The sequence below is a fragment of the Crocodylus porosus genome, unplaced genomic scaffold (genome assembly GCF_001723895.1).
Source record: "Crocodylus porosus isolate Cpor-Errol unplaced genomic scaffold, CroPor_comp1, whole genome shotgun sequence".
NCBI lineage: Eukaryota > Metazoa > Chordata > Crocodylia > Crocodylidae > Crocodylus > Crocodylus porosus.
The window spans coordinates 25,005,259-25,020,803 of NW_017728948.1; the positions used below are offsets into that span (position 1 = coordinate 25,005,259).

At 37.8% G+C, this 15,545-nt stretch overlaps 1 protein-coding gene across 2 annotated transcripts in view; it reads right to left on the reverse strand.

The window, feature by feature from the left end:
* Nucleotides 1-4,054: 4,054 nt before the first annotated feature.
* Nucleotides 4,055-15,545, reverse strand: part of HS3ST1 (heparan sulfate-glucosamine 3-sulfotransferase 1) — an 11,948-nt gene continuing 457 nt past the window's right edge. The window contains exons 2-3 of one of the 2 annotated variants that reach the window (XM_019553402.1): nt 15,210-15,321; nt 4,055-6,088 (exon numbers count right to left, since the gene is read on the reverse strand). In XM_019553402.1, coding sequence (XP_019408947.1) covers nt 5,019-5,966 — 948 coding nt within the window. In that variant the 5' untranslated portion in view covers nt 5,967-6,088; nt 15,210-15,321 and the 3' untranslated portion in view covers nt 4,055-5,018. Of the gene's footprint in view, nt 6,089-13,367; nt 13,392-15,209; nt 15,322-15,545 lie in introns of those variants that run through there. The other variant, XM_019553401.1, reaches the window with a different exon arrangement.

The window sequence follows — 15,545 nt, forward strand, 5'->3', positions numbered from 1 at the left end:
CAAAATTTTCTTAGCCTTTATAATTAAACAAGATGAAGTCATTTGAAGCCAACAAGGCTGGTTGTTTTAAATATCCAGCTGCTGCTCTCTAGCTTGACTTGAATATATTATTTATCTGGGAATGCATTTAATATCTGCAGCATCACTGTTTGGGTTTATTGCACTATTAACTTTAAAATTATATCCACTATTGTGTGGGTGGCAAGTTGAAAATGTAACATGGATAGGTTATTGTTACGGGAAAAGAGAATACTGCTCTCCCTTTGCTAATGTTCCAAGAAACATAAAGGTTATTTCTGTTTCTTTTTTGGCAAGAAGTATATTAATAAAAGTTGCTTCAAGTCTAATAGGATCTTTACAGATTTCTTATATATAACTGTCTTTCCAATAAAACTGTATTGTGAAGTTACGAAACTGATTCTCAATGTATCAGTTTATTTCTTCCAGTTCAACTGAAAACTCATGGAGAGAAAATAAGTCAAGTGAAATGTATAGGATTAAGAGTGTGGTAAAATGATATTTTGCTGACAAAAGTAGGGACAATACCTCATTTATAGTTCAGCAGGTATATATGTAGAAGGTAGCTCAAAACACTATTTAAACCTTCATAATACTGTTTCAGAACCAGTTCTTCCAAGTGTGGTATAGATTCTAGTTGTCATTTGGGACTGCACATTAATCAGAGACTAAAACCATGGGTTATAGCAGAGAGGGATGGGAAGGAACCACTGTGCTGGGAATATGGTAAGTGCACCCTCCAAATTTACCCCTACCATGACACTTCTGCTGGATGCTGTGTATATTCCCTGATATGCTTGTCCAGCTGTGCTACCTGATTTTGAAGGAAGGTACATGGTGACAGTTCTTACCTCCTTTTGAATAGCTGGAGACTGTGCATGGTTGTAGGGAGCTGTACCTGTGCTAGATAGATCCCAACTCATACACGAGAGGGTGAACTGATTCTGGCACCCTTTATTATGCCCCCAGTGTTGAATTCCCATGTAATTCTATTTTTTTAATTGGCTAATGTAAAGCACTAGAACAGCAGGTTAGTTTATTACTCTGTCTCTTCCTCCCATCCCATATTAAGTCCAAAGCAATGTTGGGTTTTTGAGGCTATTTTGGGTGGGGGTCAAGTATATGAAATTTCAGCCACATAAGTAATTTGGGGGGGCGGGGGGGGGAGGTCTAAATTGGAACATAGGCATTTAGAATGATTGTGCAATACCACTTACAATAGTATTCTAGGGAAAAGTCGTAACAAAATCCAGGCCTTTTGCTGGGAGATTCCTTCTTCAGCAAATCTTGTCAAAGGTTTTTATCTCTCTGAAGGCCAAGATCCATTTTCCTGACTCCCTAGGTTTATCATTACTGTTTAAACTCAGTCCTTTCCTCCTCTTAAGTATGGCCAGTATGGTTGCCATTTTTCTAAGGGTTGCATATCAGGAATAAAGGAGTAGGCTTAGCACTTCAATGTCACCTTGACTAACGACTAGATTGGAAAATAATAATTTCTGCTTTCAGTCAAGGGGAATGGTAAGCCTAATATATTAGGCTCTAGTAAGGTACAATATTTTATTTTGTACTTTGCAAGAATGAGAACATGTTTGCCTGGCAGCCCTCAGGAAAGCTTCTGGAAATATGCCAAAGTGACTGCACTTCAAACCTACAACTGTAGAATTTTTACAAATTTCTATAGCTATATTGCTGAACATTTGAAAGGCCTTTATGGGGATTGGCTTCATTTATTAATAGAGCTGACCAAACACCTTTAAAACTTGCTGTAGATATTCACTTAAATTTGAATTCACTTCAGTCAAATATTGTCTCTCTATTCTGTTCATTTTTTGTACACAGTGTTATAAAAATGTTTACTGACAGAAATACAACATGGAAAAGGAGCACTGAAAACTAAAAATGAAGTATGTGCACTCAGCATCCTAGTTCTCTGTGCTATGTTGATGAATCAGTGAATACAGCAACATTCGACCTACCTTTGTTTCGACTCATACCTAATGCAGGCAAAAAAAAATGTTAGCAGAAAATAAGATGCTCAGAATACATGACATTTTTCAGAAAAGATACTGAACACACAAACATATGTAACACCCATGTGCATATGCACCCCCAGAAAAAGCACCAGTTACATACTATTTTTGCCTCAAAATTTATGTATCAATATATCAACCCCACTCAGGTCATTTTCTCCGGTTCTCAGCCTGCAACGCTTCTAAATGGTTTCTCTGCCTCACAGCTACTCTTCACAGACGCAGCAGTGGCAGCCAGAGAATTGGAATGCTTGCATGAGTCTCTCCAGTCCTCATACCCTCCACCTCCGTGAATCCTGGCTCCATCATACATCCATACACAGGGGTGTATTAATCCTGCAGGCATGCTTAATTTCCCAGCCCTACTTCTATAGAGAGTAGAAGAGATCCTACGTGGAAGGCTCCCCCCACAATGAACTTACATTGTATTATTGGGGCAGCAATTAGCAATGCGATCAGTAGCAAAAAGACCCCCAAACATTACCTGAATGCAGCAAGCTATTGCCATTGCTAAATAATTAACCACATGCCAAATAGGAGTCAGAGTCTCAATTCTGTTCATCAAATGCAAAAGTAGCCAAATAAAAAGTTTAGAAGATGAAATTCATAAAATATTTTATTTAGTACAATCTGATCTCATGTTGAATCTTTTCAAATGTTTGCTTATGTTTTAAAAATAATAGTCTCTCTGACATTGAACACAGCTTCAGCAAGTGCAGAAGTATTTGGGAATAAAGCAACTACATGTGTTCATTTAAGCAGCACACTATGTGGGAAGTTTGCTTCCCACATAAGGTATAAGCAGATGCCCCTGACTAACACAGCCCACCTTGAAGCATTCTCCTACTTACCAGAAAAAGTTACTATACTTAAAATAAGGTTATATAAAGAAATGTTTGTCTGCTCTAAAAGTTGATGAAAATCCAGCCTTCACTGTATGCTGCCATTGTATATGTGATTTGTAAACTGTAGATCTTGACAGTCTCCAGTTACAATTGAGAAGCTGGTAGCTTAAGTGCCATTTTTGATCTGAAATCAGGTTTACAACATATGGAAATCCCTACTTCTGTAGACAAGGAAGGTCATAATGTGCACCAATGGATCGCATTTTAGTTACCAACATTTGAGGTAGGCATAAAAATTACTCCCAGAGGGTTAATTCCAATATAGCCAGGGTGTTAGATGTGGATCAAAACAACACATGGCATCATTCTTGGGAGCAAGAAGAGAAGAAAGAGAGAAATCTGTTGGGCTGCTTGTAATTTGCACTCCAGCCACATAAAGGAACCTTAAGCTGATAGAGAGCATATCTGCACTCAGGGCAGGTCTAAGGAGGCTCAGTGGTACAGTTGCACCCTCCACACTTGTTTTCTGCTCTGTCCACATATCATCAACATTTCTATTCAGGCAGTGTTGTGGGAATCAACTGATTACAAAGCTCATTATAATCTACTGATTCCTGCTAATCTGTCTTAACTCCATGTGTTAATGGTCCTCTCTCCTTGTTAGTGGTCTTCCATACTTTTGTTGTTAGCCATTCCTGGTAATATCTCTCTTCTATTTCAAAGCTCTGCAGGATGGTTTTAGGTCAAGCTAAAAATCTTAAGACAGGAGTTATAGTATTAAGTCTGGTATAGAAATGACTGACAGTGAAGTACTGGAAACAAGATGCTCAGGAAGACCAGATTTTGTTTTATGAATCTGAATAAGACACATACATTTAACCATAACTACAGGACTAATGCAACACTATATTTTAATGATTTTAACTATTTTTGCTAGCTTGTTGTGGTTCTTAAATTTAATATATAATCTAGCAAATTAACAAATATTCCAAGAGTTACATATTTTTTGCCTTCATCCTAAACTGAATAATAGGCTAGGCCACTAGTTTATTAGTAAAGCTTCTAGTTTCTCCTTAACTGGAGAAAAGTGCATGTCGTGTTATATGTGATGTGGCACATCATCTGTAACACCACCTTTCCAAAATCCTAGATTCACCCATTTTTGCACTTGCTTTTGTTACTTACTATATTCAACCAGAACAACATACTGTACATGTGTCTTAGAATAAGTAAGGTTTTTAGATTCTAGAAGTTGGTCCACCTCGTCTGCTTGACAGTAGATGTTGGTTTTAAGTCATTCTGAAGCAGAAATGCTGTAAAATTTAGGAACAATTGTGAGCAAACTTTTAAATGTATCAGTATTGCTTAAATCCTTCTCTTCGCTCTCTTTTGTTATACATGCACATTCAGAGAATAAAGGGAGTTCTCATGATGACTGTACTGTAATTCTGTAGACAACTGGCTTTTATGAGTTTGTCCCCATAGAATCTTTAAAGGTCCACCATGAAATGAGCATTGTACTGCCAAAGAATTCCAGGGACACTTGTTATAACATTAAATATGAAGGCAAGTCCTGTAGCTAACTTCCCTTAGTACAGAAAATTCTATTGTTCCAAGCATGTGTCCCAAAATGAATCTGACATACCATGTACCTAACTGTATAAAGCAGCCTGGAAAACTTTGCTGACCATGGAAATATTTTAAAATATTAAACCTGAGATGCTAAAAAGAAAGAAAATAGAAGCATAAAGCTCAAATAGTCATTAACAATGAAAGAAAAGAGCCTAGGTACTGTGTTTTGAAGATTTAGGCCATTCCGATTACTTTTCTCGAACTGAATTTCTTATTTATTAAAAAGACAAGACAATCTCAGGAGAACATCTTCTGCAGTTCTTTCATATAGAGACATAATACACAATGTTAACAACCATGTAAAACAATACAAAATGCTTCCAAATTTAACAAGTAGAAAAATATAACTAGTTTATATGGCAATTGTGAATCTAATACTGTACAGAAGTATTTATGGAATTTACAAATAAATTATAGCTTAAATGCCCTTTTTAAAAGTTCTAAATGTACAGTGGAATATAGGCTCTGAAGCTTATCACTAACTTACCACAAATTAGTGCCAGTCAAATGTTCTGCCAACAAGCTCAAAGAATTTCCTATTGGGTTCATGAAAATACTCATGCAGTTTATCAAGTAAACGGGAGTCTATTTGTGGGTGCGCTCTTCCTTTTGATTCATGTAAGCAACGTTCCCTACCACTGTCCCTTAGACAATAAAAGCCTTTAGTTTTATTGAAATAAAAGTTTGAAGCATTTATTTGAGGCGACAACCTTAAAAACCTCTCTACCTTCTCTATTTCTGGGAAGGGATCTTTGATTAGTTTATCCCCATCTACAATGTGAATGTGACCAAGAGGGAAGTACTTCAACCAGTTTTCCATGTGAATATAATATAAGCTTCTATTTATTGCCTTGTAGTCCACGTTGAGTTCACCATCTTTAATCAGAACTTGTTCAATGGAAGGATACAGCTTGTGCTTTTGCACATGATTATAGAACACTTGGGTGTAATCTGATAATACTCTCTCACTTGGATCTCTTAAAATAAGGAGTAATCTTATTGATTCATTCATGTTATAAACTCTTTCAGGCACTTTGGGTGATGTGAAATATGCTGGGGTTTTTTCCACTGTGATCTGACGGGGATAAGAGAATGGCATTTGATTAATATACCACTGTAGTCCATGTCCATAATGATCTTCCCAGTCAAAGAAATGGACTTCACTTTCTGCTGCTGCAATATTTGGATGGAGACTCAACATCTCTAATAAGGCTCTTGTTCCACCTTTTCTTACTCCAATGATGATCGTTTGTGGTAACTGCTGGCGAGAGCCATTAGAATGAATATTTTCTTTAAAGTTGTTTTTGAGAGATGTTTTCTTTAAAAGTTCTTTCTGAACAGACTGAGAAGGAGCCTCTTCCTTAGGATGTACAGCTGGTCTGGAAGGCACTATATGAGGTTGAGCAATAAGCAGCACAGCTCCCAGTAGAAAAGCTGCCATGGCAAAAGTTCTTAGTCTGGTTTCACTCAACCAGGTAATGGGGTAGGTAGCAATTTCCACATAGAACAGTCTTTGAAACTTGTGTTTCTTTCGCTGAGTGTACTTCTCAAGCAGAAAAGTCACTAGGAAAAGAAAGAAAAACACATTACTCTCAGATATATCACTGCTAAAAGCTAAATTGAGATGCTAAACATTATCTCAGTTTCTGCAGCATTTCAAATCTCCTAATTCTCTCAAAGTTAGACTTAAAAATCACTAGATATTGTTAATCCTTCAAAATGAATGCAAAATGAATGCAACTTCCCAACAAAATGTTTACCAAAGATTTGGAGAGAAGACTATTATAAAGCTTTCTCTGGTACCTAAGTTGGAGTGTCATCATTTTGATTTGTTAAGAGATTTAGAGTTGTACTGGTTTAACCTGAGAATTTGGTACTATTACCTGCAAGTGTGGTAATGTCTTGGAATCAAAACTTAGAAAGAAAAAGGACAGTAAGTCCCTGGCCCATACATAAGAGTAAATGGGAATTCTAGGAACTGTAGTCTTCAGAGGGCTCATATGACTGCAACCTAGAAGCAAGTTCTGTTGGGAGAAAAGATTCAGGCAATAAAAGCAGAGTTACCTTGGACTACAGAAGATCTAAGAGGGCTATAGTGTTCCACTGGAAGGTCTATGTAAGAATGGCCTAGAGAAAAATGAAGCAGAGTGACATTCACTGCACATGCAGGTTCCCTTGTGTAGAATCTTGGGTGGAGTAAGTTCTCCTAAAACACTGTCTACAAAAGGTGGCAAAATCCATTCAATGAAAGGGAAGAATGTAAAGGAAGGTGCTTTTTTAAGGAAGGAACATGTTTTCTTATTGAATAACTATGTAGAAAATTAGATTTTTATTTTTCTTTTACTATTGTTGGAAGTAGAAAACTTTGATTTTCTTTTCTCCCCAAAGGGTCAAATCTTGAGTATGTTAACTCCTTTGACCAGGCAAAAGGGAAATGGGGGTACATCTGGGAAAATGAAGCACCATTGCACCCTGATTTTGGAATGAGCCAAGATGTCCCTCTTATAATTATTCTATAGATACACCATGTTTGGAGTTCTAGAGTCTATCTTTACATATCTTTTTAAATTGAACATTGCTGCAAAAATGACAAATAAGTACGTGTTGGTGCTGACAGTTAGCTGCAGTCACATCTTGGGATAAGAAAACATCAAACATATTACTGAATATCACTTTGTGAGTTGATTAAATGCATTTGCCATAATGTAGAAGTTTGCTTTTAGCAAGAGATCCAGGTTTATACTGTAATGTGATTTTCATTTATTTCAGTCTGAATGCTTAATTTTGTTCTTAAAGAACAGAACACTTTTTGGCATGCTGTTATTAAGTTGAATAAACCTGCAAGAAATGTCGCCTCTGTTTCTTGATCAGTGTGATTAGTTTTGGACCTTGGACATCTTTGTCAAGTTGGAATTTGCTGGAAAGTACCAAACCTTCCAGCTAACCATTCTCTGAGCCAGCCACAGGTTCTTTATACTAAGTGTCTACCATTACTTAGCTGCAGTGAAGGTGTTAGCTTAGACAATATTTTAGGCAACTATCAATGTTGTTTAAACCTAGTAGTTGTTTCTGGTAGATTAAAGGCTGTGGTATGTTACTTGTATTTGAACAAGGCATGGGTGTGCCCCAAATAGAATATGTATCAATGTATCTTGTTCTTCATATTGATTATTCTAATATAATAAAGGGATTAGTCCATCTGTCTGTCTCTCCATAATGCTCTTGGAGCACTCGGACTGGTTACAGAAACAACCAGTCAGAGTGCTCCAAGAGCGATATGGACAGGAGGCGGCAGCAGTGGCACGGCACCATGATTGTGGGGATGGAAGGGACAGACTAAGGGGACCAGGCCAGCACTGCTGGCATCGCCCCCACCATGGCCCTGCTCCCTGGAGGTGGTGGAGCGCCACCGTGACAGCAGGGATGAAGCATGGCGGCGAAGCCAACAGCGCTGGCCTCTCCCCTACCTCCCTGGCCCTGCTCCTTAGAGGCAGCAGTGGTGAGGGTTGTTGGCAGAGGTGGTGGTAGGGCAAGCTTCCCCCCTTGCTCCTGGGAGGCTGTGGTCATGCGGGGGGGAGGGGTTAGGGTTAGCAAGCTTCCCCCCGTCATTCTTGATGGGCAATTCGCTAGTTCCCTCTCATTTGTAGTTGTTATTGTTCAATAAAAAAAATGGAGCTGTACTGTTAGCCAGCAGACAGAGACTCAAAATGGGTCTGAAGAAGATATGGAAACCTGAAGAAGATATGGGAGACTCAAAATGGGTCTGAAGAAGATATGGGAAGATATGGGAACATGACTTTGTAGAGCTCTTCTGAAATGTATAGGGTTTTCAGGAAGAACTACAAACTGCCTTGTGTAGGACGGATGACATGGTCTGTTTTGTGAAAGAAGATGTATGGAAACTCCGTGAAGTAATCTTTTGAATTTTCTTCCTTTTTGGCTCCCAACTCAAGTTTTTGATACAGGGGCAAAATATGGGTATATGTTAATCCCTCTCTCCCACGCCACCCTTCTAAACATGGTAGAGTTTTTGCCATGTCAGTGATACTCTTGCTAGTAGTTTTTTTATCTCTGCCTTAACTAAATAAGAAATAGTATGGCTGCTGCTGACAGGAGGATTGGCAGTACGACAAAGCCTCCACTACAAGTAACTTTTTCTGGGCACCCTGAATGACTACTGGAACCTCATATTTAGCAGCAATATGAGCAAACACTGCAGCAACAAGGGCTTAGAAGGAGACCGAAGACCATTATATTAAGACTATTAAATAACAAACCTGAATTAATTTTTGAGGCCATTAAATAAAAGAAACAACCACTTCTCTCTATCTTTTAAGAATGAAAAGTTTATAACCTGTAAGAACTGCTCAGCCCAAATCTGCACTACCAACAAGACTTGTTTAACATTTAAAGATCTAATCTCAGAAACACTTACTCATGAATAGTCAATTAGATTACCAATGAAGAACCTGATGCAACCCATGACACATGCTGGCACAATATACACCTTTTCAGTAATTTAGAAGGAGTGTCCCCATACGCACCAGTCATTACATTTTATTTTTGTGTATTGTTTGTTCAAGAAGGCATCAGATAATATATGATATATGGTAGTATTTGTAGTATTTATTGCCTTTATTCATGCCAAATTAACCATATCCTCAACTGTCTTTGCATTACTCCTTTTTGCTTGCATCCAATGATGCTTTATCTCATCTTTCTTTTTAATACACACAGTTTGTATTTGATTTGACAGATATTTGAGCCATTTCATTTGTGTTGTGTTCAAGTAATACAAAACAATGGACAGTACCTCTCACACATAATAAATCGTATAAATTTTATACAGAAACCATATATTGGATAAGCAAAACAAATCCATGAATAAAATTGCATATGGATCAATTTATCATCTCAGTTTTCTTCTCCCGTGCCCCGCCAGAACATGATATAAATCTGCATTTTATTTAGTACAATGACAATAGTTTATATAAAATAACAATGCTAGCATACATTATATAGCTGTACAATTTGTGAACCTTCAAGAATTTATAACAGCCAGTTTGCCAAATTACTTTTCTTCTTTGAGATTCCCCTCCATTGCCTCTGCAAGTCATTTAGAGCATACCTGATTTCATAGAATGACTATTTTTCAAATTAGTATAAAATTAACTAACTGCATTGTATTAGTATTATATTTGATACAAGTAAATGAGTGAGTCAGTACAAGAAATACAGTTCATGTTTAAATGTTATTTTAGAGATTTTTTTAACACATTACTTTTTCTTAATCTTTTCAACCTTTTCAGATTAATTAATGAAATCCTAGTAACACAGTTTATTCAGTGAGATTCAATGTGGAGCATGCCAATTAAATTAGCTGTGAGTTATCATTAAATACCTTGAAAACATTTTCTTTGAAGAAAATGCAGAACTTTTTTTCTTACATTTCTTGTAAGAAAATTTGAGGGGAAGAAAGAGCTGTCATAATTGCTGGATTTCAGCTGATATGAATTAACTTCATCAGTAATATCTATATTGAACAATACTATTTTAGACAAACTTGTAGTCAATGTCTGTAACCTAATTTCTCATATGTGGGAAATCACAAAAAGAAGATTCAGGCTAGCACTTTTAAGGAAGACTTAGTGATTTAGGTGCCCAAGTCCACTAGAATTCAATGAGTCAGTAGTTTACCTCCCATACACTTTTCTAAGAATCTCAGCCAAAATTATTTGAGAAGAAGGAACAGAATTGGAGTCTCCTGGCTCTAGTTCTATGTAAATTTTGTTTTAAAAGCAAACAAGGAAAACAAATTTCAATATCTGCATTAAAAACCATAGCTTATTAAACATGATAATATGGGCCATTCTTAGACTAGCTGTGCAAAATATCAAAGAACATTAAAAGATTGATTTAATTATTATATGAAACCAAAAGTTTCTCTCAGTGCCATAAATATCAACTTCAAAGGAAAGACGCTCACTACCATACCAGTTTTCTAATAAAACTACATTGTTTGTACAGTTTCAGAATTGGTAACTTACTCTGTTTAATCAGGTTTCTTTTACTTTAATTTGTCCCACTCCTTCAGTGCTACTGGTAACAGCCTTTGTGTTCACCAGCTTGTGTTTCATCACTGCTCAAGCAGGTCTGGATGATTCTATAAGTAAACTGTCATTAAAGCATTGCTTGTGCTAAATGAGGTAGGGAATTTTAAAGGAAAGAAGTTCAGGATCGACAGACTCTCTGAGTTTGGTCTCATGAGGCTCAGCATCTTCAATAACTCTGCTTGAGGAGTTCTCAGAAGCAGGAACGATGGGACTTACTTACATATTCTGTCTTTATTAATAACACTTGTAAAACTAACTAGGCTGTGGGCAGCCTCCTCTTGGGAGGAAGCGGATACCTTGCTTTGTAAGTAAAATAAGTTAAGCTATTAATTAAACTGAGACCTGGCTGCTCCAAGGACTTCAGTGAGACAGAAAACAGCCACATGACTTACATGGGTTTCATGTACAAAGGATGGAGAATTCTCACCCTGACTCTTAGCACCAATACTACCACATACTCTACAAAGTCTGGAGAGAATATATGGTGCATGAGGCTAAGCATTTTCTTTCCTGTCCCTACCTTCTTCCTTTCAGAGGTGGAGACCTTCTCTTGAGGGACCCCTGAATACACAAGTGTACAGAAATACAATCTAGCATATGAGATGCCAGAATAAAAGACCTCAGATTCAAGTGCTCACTGGTTCTGGCTCCTGTCTAGTGAAAATCTTCTAGTTGAAAGTAGAAAACAACAAGAGAATTTTCTGGTCCTCTATCTGCAAAGTTACACAAGTGTAACTTGGGCAGAATTTGGATCTTTGGATACTAGACATTTTGTACTGAATTATGCTGTCAAAACCTACTTAAGAATACATATTCAGGCATACAGTTCTGCATAGTTTGAAAAAATCAATTTGGACTACACAATCCTTAAATCTATTAGACTGGCTTATTACATTTGAAAATAATTTAATTGAGTTAATGTAAACTTTCCAAACAACTTTCGAAATGGATTAAAAGTTAAGAACCCATACAAACAGAGTATTTTTCCAAATAGCACTGTTTTCTTAACAGTAGTTATTTTTGTTCTAGTACTTTCATTTTTTAAAAGAACATCAAGTTCTCTGCAAACTAATAGAATGAGAAAAAGTTGTTCTCACTACTTCATGTGCATGCATATTCAAAATGCCATACCTCTACATAGCTATGGAATCTTATTCTCGGCCAATTTGCCAATCTACCTGAAACAGCAACAGAAAGTACCATTTAGTGGTACTGAGATGGGAATACTTCTTAAAAAAGCAAATATTAAGTTATCTATTAAGTGTTCTTAAAAAACTTGAGTGGATTTTCTGTATTTTAATAGTTCCCTACTACAGGAAACCTTTTCCATTGCCCTTCTTATGAAGAGATGTTTCCCCTCAGCTTTTCTCCTTGTACTTTCTAAACCAAAGGGATATAATATTATTTTTAATAGATAAAAAGTTATACAGTTTTTAACATGGTAATAAAATATGTTTAGAACTAGCTTATGAATATTGGCAAGTGGCATCTACTTTTCAGAGCAATGTGCAAGACAAATGTTTTAAAAGAAACTACTGTACACACTAGTTGAGCTGCTGAGTTCTCAAGGGGCATAAATTATTGATCATCTCTCATAAGAGAGGAAAATCTCCTTTTGTCCAAACAAGATGAAAAATGGTAGCCAAACAAATTAATTTATATAACAAGCAGCCAAATTACACAATCCTTCTTCCTTATGTTCCAAAATTTACATTTTTTTCCCCAAAATAAAAGCTAATGTTCCAGATGTCATTACAGCTCTACAACACTGCAATTTGGAGACGGGGGTGGAGAAGGGAGTTTTTAGAGCTGATGTGTTACAATGGGAAATCTAGTCCAGACTTGAGTATATTTGAATAATACATAGTTTATAAAAACAGCCTTTTTTGAAGTCCCTATACATTGACTTGTGTGTTCAAGATGCCCGATTTCTGTGTGTGTTATAAACACACAGTATGTGTGTGATAACCATGCATATGAAATATGTGCGGGTATATAAAATACATCTGCTGAAATTGCATATATTGAAATCTGTTTTACTGCTGTACTCACAGTGGTAAATATACTTTATACAAATTGTCTGGATCAGCAGTTCATGTCTTTAAAAATGGGTGTAGTTTTAACATAAGCAATAAACTAGCATCATTAAAATAGACCGCGGTTATCTGTAACATTCTTTTGTAGACCTTTTTCTTAAAAACTAATATTTCATGTAAAATGATCATAACCTTTATAGAACTGAAAAAAGGAATACTTTAGATCTTAGGTACAACACCTCACATGGACAGAAAGAAATGGATCAGTAGGGTGGAATAAAAATAAATTTGTAGCTTTCTGGGATTTTTGTATGGTGTGCTAAGGCAGAATACCCCCCTCTAAAATAGTTAATTTTGGAATTATGCCAGAATTTCCATTTCCTCATAGAGACAGACTCGTATTATTCTACTTTATTCCCAACCTCCAATAAAAACAAAAGATTTTTTTAAGAAAACACAAGATTAGATCATGGTTTTTTTCCTCTTAAGTAAAATGGTTGGGCTTAGGGTTTTTTTTACTAAAGGGTTTTAACTTTCTACTGCATCAAAATCCCCCTAAGGAAATAACAAAAGTGAAAAAGTGGGGTTTTTTGTTATTATTTTCCCTCTTTCCATTCCAAAATCTCACCCCCACTGTTACTAAGAAACTTAATATTAACAGCTTTTAATCCCTACAATCATGCAATTTCTCACCTTCATCTGCAATTGTTCTCAAACACCTGCATGTTATTAAAAAAAATCCAGTTCTTTCATTTAATCTTCCAAGTTGACTCCTACTCCTTCTGCCTGCTTTAACTAACTGCTTCATATGAGACTGGTACTAGATCAGAGTGTCACTGGTGAGGTCATCAATCTGCAACCAATCACCAGACCACCAGTTTTGACAAAACTAGTAAGGAAGGGCTTCTTGGCTACAGGATAGACTTTTTGACAAGAAACAGATGTTAGTCAGGGTGCTTGGTAGTTAAGGCATTAACCTGAGATGTTTGAAACCTAGCTTTAAGTTTCTGCCTGATCTGGTTATGGACTTGAACTTGAGTTTGCCATCTACTAGTTGGAGCAGTCACCTACTGGACTGCATGGGTCCATGTCTCTGGCACAATAATTAATTATTGGTGGAACAGTTTCAGTAGAAGACTGAATGCCTCTACTCGCTTTAGAACAAGTGTGGTGATAAGGGATGCGGTGGGGGGGGTCTCTCATTTTTCCCAATATACTTCCAAAGGTCTCTTAAAGTTTATCTTAATATAAGGCAGGGTAGATTTGTACCATATAGACTAGCCAAAGTGCGTGTGTGTGTAATATATGTAATATAATAGCTATAATATATCTATATTATATATATATATTTATATATATAGAGAGAGAGAGAAAGAGAGAGAGTGCACGCTCAGGCTTTCATAGGCTGAAGCTCACTTCATCTCATAATGTCAAAGGACATGCAAAAAGCAGAGTATAAGAAGGAGAGAGGGATAGGATACAAAAGACAAGAGGGGGGAAGAGACAGAGAGAGGGTCGGAGGAAAGGAGAATTTCTAGAAGAGACAAGCACATGAGCAGTAAACCCATTGGAACAAAGGAGCCACAAAAATTAATCCAGATAATGGGATAAGAATCCAGAGTCCCTATTGAACCCGCATTTAATCCAGTCTGAGGATAATTTCTTGTTCTGCAACTTCCTATCATATTATGTCATATATATCATAACATAATATAAAACAGGATTTATTTAGTTTTAAAGAGCACGTCTTTCTGAAATGGCAAAACTAATTTCCAGTTTATCTCTATCCCTCTCTCTAATTCTCATGGAAGTACAACAGGCAGGAGAGAGTGTACCAGGAATGAAATGCAGGGAGGGTGGGATAAACCACCAGGAGCTTTTCCCAGTATCTTAATCAAGGGAGATATGGCTCCAGATTTGCCATGAAAGTAGTACACATGAACTGTTCTCACTTGGATTGCACACCCAAAATATTTACTTCACTGGCTGCACTTGTATTACGAGGGTTGAATTTAAAAAAAAGAGAGAGAGCTGTCTGCTAACCTTGATGTACGAATCACTAGCTGCGTTCAACTGAATTGTAGTTCAGTTGCAAGAAAAGTGAAAAATGCACTTGTTAGAAGCATGAGAGAGTACAGAAAGAGAAAAGGCTCATTTTTTTTCTAAGCTTGAGACCCGGTCACAGAAGTCACTGACATGTACTGAATTAAAAACTTTCCTCCCACAACTGTCATGTTTTCCTTCCCCTTAGGCTGTGCTGTAAAAATAATTTCTGAGAGCGATTTTTGCTGGCAGGTGCAATGACGGGCTCTCTTAAGAGGCAGCACTGCTCAAGTCCTGCTGCTCTCTGCAGCAGCGGGTCTCCAGCCCCACAAACCCGGTACGGAGGCAGGCAGCCTGAACTCGCAGGGCTCCCCCCATTTCTCTGGTTTCTCCCGAGAATCCAGGGGCCTGTTTGGCTAAAAAAACCCAGCCGGAGCCCAGTGCCATCACACAGGAAGCAAGAAGAGGCAGGAGTCTGGATTCAAAACCAACCCGGACAAGTGAATGGACAGGCTCTCGGTCTGCTGAGTGTCCCCTCCCGGAGGAGCAGTCACAAGGACCAGCAGCCTCAGGGAAGTCCAGCCTCTGTGGCTATCCCAACCAGCTGCTCCAATAAAAGATCTCAGCCTACGCAGCCCTTGCCTCTTGCATAATTTCTGGAGCATCCTGGCTACCGCCGGGCTCCTAGCTCCGCGGGGAAGCGGCAGCGCTGCCTGAGGAGGGGGCCCCGCGGGCGGGGGGCAGCAGGTGCCTCTGGAGACCCGCGACCGCCGGGCTGGCGGGCATGCTGCGCGCTGTCAAAGCGCGGGAGAAGGCAGCGGCTGGCTC